Source organism: Limulus polyphemus, unplaced genomic scaffold, assembly GCF_000517525.1.
Source record: "Limulus polyphemus unplaced genomic scaffold, Limulus_polyphemus-2.1.2 Scaffold11482, whole genome shotgun sequence".
NCBI lineage: Eukaryota > Metazoa > Arthropoda > Merostomata > Xiphosura > Limulidae > Limulus > Limulus polyphemus.
In genome coordinates this window covers 11,356-14,738 of record NW_013677092.1, presented here as the reverse complement: position 1 = coordinate 14,738, position 3,383 = coordinate 11,356, and the positions used below count along the sequence as shown (strand labels likewise).

At 33.0% G+C, this 3,383-nt stretch overlaps 1 protein-coding gene across 1 annotated transcript in view; it reads right to left on the bottom strand.

Annotated features, from left to right (window-relative positions):
- Window positions 1-423: 423 nt before the first annotated feature.
- The window catches only part of LOC106476759 (RNA-binding protein Musashi homolog Rbp6-like), a gene marked incomplete at its 5' end in the record, with an annotated part of 11,595 nt that continues 8,635 nt past the window's right edge, over window positions 424-3,383 (bottom strand). The window contains 2 exons of the mRNA XM_022380530.1: window positions 424-1,369; window positions 2,858-2,890. Coding sequence (XP_022236238.1) covers window positions 1,227-1,369; window positions 2,858-2,890 — 176 coding nt within the window. The remainder of the gene's footprint in view (window positions 1,370-2,857; window positions 2,891-3,383) is intronic.

The window sequence follows — 3,383 nt, the reverse complement described above, 5'->3', positions numbered from 1 at the left end:
ACCGCTATGCTACTGGGGGGCTAGTATACTGATAATACAAAATTGGTAATAACAATTCCATTCTAACTACTTAAGATAGAAAAAAAATTCCCGTACTACAATAAATTGTAATAAGATTCTACAGGACGCGGTGAGAAAAGTTGAAAATATATTACTTTTTTAATCTTACAGGTTCACTTTTTTAGTTATTAACATGATATTCTGAATTAGGCTATTACTGCCATGATGCACGAGAAAGTAATAGTAACGAAATAAATTCAGCGTAATGTTTGAAATCATTTATTTACACAATTAAAACAATTCCATCAAAATCCTAATTTCACAAAATCGAAATTTCACATATTAAATTTTTTGTTCATCGGCTTGGAGGCGCTTCACTTGTGAGAATTCTCAAAATGTCCAGGATAATCAAGTTCCCGGAAAAGCTTAACTTTCCTTTACCACATCGTTCATTAATCGGGAGAATGGAAAAATACGAAGTTAAGTATTCTATTTAAATAATCATTTGAAGTAATTGTAAAATACTGTCAAGAAATGTAGGCCTAGACCACATAAATGTTTTAAAATTTAAGAAATACAGAATTACACACCTCAATTCGGACATAAGACACAGACTGATAGTTTAGGCCTAGTCTACGATGACCTCTCCGAGAACTAGGCTTAATATAATAGGCCTAGTTAGGACTACTTATAACATTAATCTCTTCGTGCACTTCATCTGAAACATTTGCTCAGGCAACTTAACCAGTCCTATGGACCTGCGATCTCACTAATCACACTTTGAGACTAGTATATGTGCAAAATATAATGTGTTCGTTATGGAATTTTTGTACGGCGTGAATATTTAATAAAGTAGGTTAACAACATCATTGTTCGCTTGAGTAACAATATAAGAACCTCGGATGAATGGGTTTGACAAGCGAAAACTTTGGCACAAAAGTCAAGGGCATAAAAAAAAATCTTGCAACAATAAAAAAACACGAAATTTTCCTGATTTACTTTTTCAACAAAAATATCACTGGGATGGACTTAATGGACTCCCCAATTTGGCGATCATTTGAGAAAAACAAAACGAAGACATGCCGACCATAACCGAACGTTACCCGAAGACGCTTACGTCATTATTTCGAACAATGTTGACCTGCCCAAAGAGCGTAAGCTAGGTTACAGTCAGAAAAATCTGGGGAGCTAAAACGGCGGAGAGGATTAGGCTAAGCTGTTGACCTTCACAGCTGCATCGTGACGTGATCCAGAGGGCACGGAATACAGATTTGTTCCATATTTAAATTCATACCTGCGAAAGGGTAGCCGAACCCTGGATAACCAGCGTAAGTTCCTCCTCTTCCATAGCCATAAGCTGGAAACCCTACTGGAAGACGAAAGAACCAAAAATGAAGCAGGCCTATATCCTCATAAATCTTAACTGCTTGTGTCAATCAACTTGGTAAGTTAGTGGCATGTGTAAATACCACAGCTCTTATGTGAACATTCTTACAATTTGAATAAGGGTGTGCGTTGTTTAGTAAGGTAAATTTAAAACAATATTTACACATTTTAATATCATATCTATTTGTTTGATCTAAACTTTTATTATTCGAAAGTCGGATGGTCAAGTTATATTAATTGATTATTTGAATTTAAGTAATGTCTTTCTAATGATATTCCACGATCTAAACTTTCAAAATATATTATAAGAACTATTTCATTTATTTCTTTAAACAATGCACAAATTTTCGCCATGAGCCTTCTTCAGTTGCTAGCTCGTGTATAATTCATATATCAATAACACATTATTATATAGTACTTGTGTTTATTTTTACCAATAGTTGAACATTTAAACAAAAACAATTCATATATCAGTAACACATTGTTATATAGTACTTGTGTTTATTTTTAACAATGGTTGAACAATCTTAAAAATATGTGTATACCACCTGTGTAATAATGAACTTTTAAGTCAGTTATACATTTGTTAGAAAACTTTTATGTAATCAGTGGCACCAATTTGTTCTGTAAGGTGTGTATATGTTGTGGGTGGTTACAAATCGCATTAGGGAGGGGGGGGGGGAGGAGATAAACTAGAGGCTGTTATATACTAGATTACTGTTATACATACTGTTTTTAGACAAGAATAATGTTACGATTCTTGTAATTTCGCTTATAATTTAAAATAAGAAATATATAATCTTAACAACTAGTATAGATCTATAAGGTATTACACTATGTTTATAAATAGTGTTACATAGAATATGTTGTCTCTTATCCTCCAAACAAACTGATGAGTTCTGGTATTGAACGAAAGGTTTATTGGGCCGTCATAAATGGAAGACAAAATATTGATATGAAGTACTACGCACCTCTAATTTCGAGGCGCAGTGAACAAATTAAGTTTGTTTGTTTGTTGTTGCTAAGTTCAAAGCTACACAATGGGCTATCTGTGCTGTGCCCACCACGACTATCGAAACCTGGTTTTTAAAGTTATAAGCCTTCAGACTTATCGCTGAGCCACCGGGCGGAGGGGGCGACAAATTAAGAGGAATGTGGAAAACAATTTTCAGTTAACTTGTTTTTATAAAATCTTTACACGTCATTTGGAAATACTTTCATTTAAAACAGCTAGAGGGCACTAGTATAGTTAAAAATAATTAGTGGCGGCGCAAATTTAACCAGAAAAAAAAAAGGTTTTACAGCTAAATGTACATATCAAACAGACGAACTAGTTACAAGAGAGAGAGAGAGGAAAAAAAAATATAAACCTCAACGCGTGTTTCAACACAAGTTCAATCGAGATGTGTTCAGTAACAAAATCAAATTTCCCACAATGCTGCTGAAGAACAGCAGTAAAAAAGTTACATACCTTCTGTTAAAGCCCCCAAAGGCCAGACGAGGTCTGAAAAGAGAAAAATGCAGACATTAGCTTAATCCTTAGGTTACGTTTATTTTACATTTCTAAAATAAAGGATTTAGATAATTATCAAAGTTTCTCATATGATTTATCTATTAAACAACTTTATATTATTCAGCAACACTTCTTATAAAATTAGAGGTTAAGAGATAATAGATATTTCACAAACTGCAATTGATTCAAAAACAGCACTCGTATCGAGAGTAGGGTTAAGCGGTAACTTATACTGGACCCATTAAATCCGTGATCTTTAAGTAAATTTTTTATGTATTGTTATTAATGATTTTATAAAACCAAAATCAATATAAGATGTAAATTTAATTATTTGTTTAAACTATTGTTTTTACTCTGTAGTTAGGCTAAAGTAGTTTATTGTAGATACTCGTTCTCCATTAGAGAAAATAATGTTGATCAAGTTAGGCTAAAGTAGTTTATTGTAGATACTCGTTCTCCATTAGAGAAAATAATGTTGATCAAG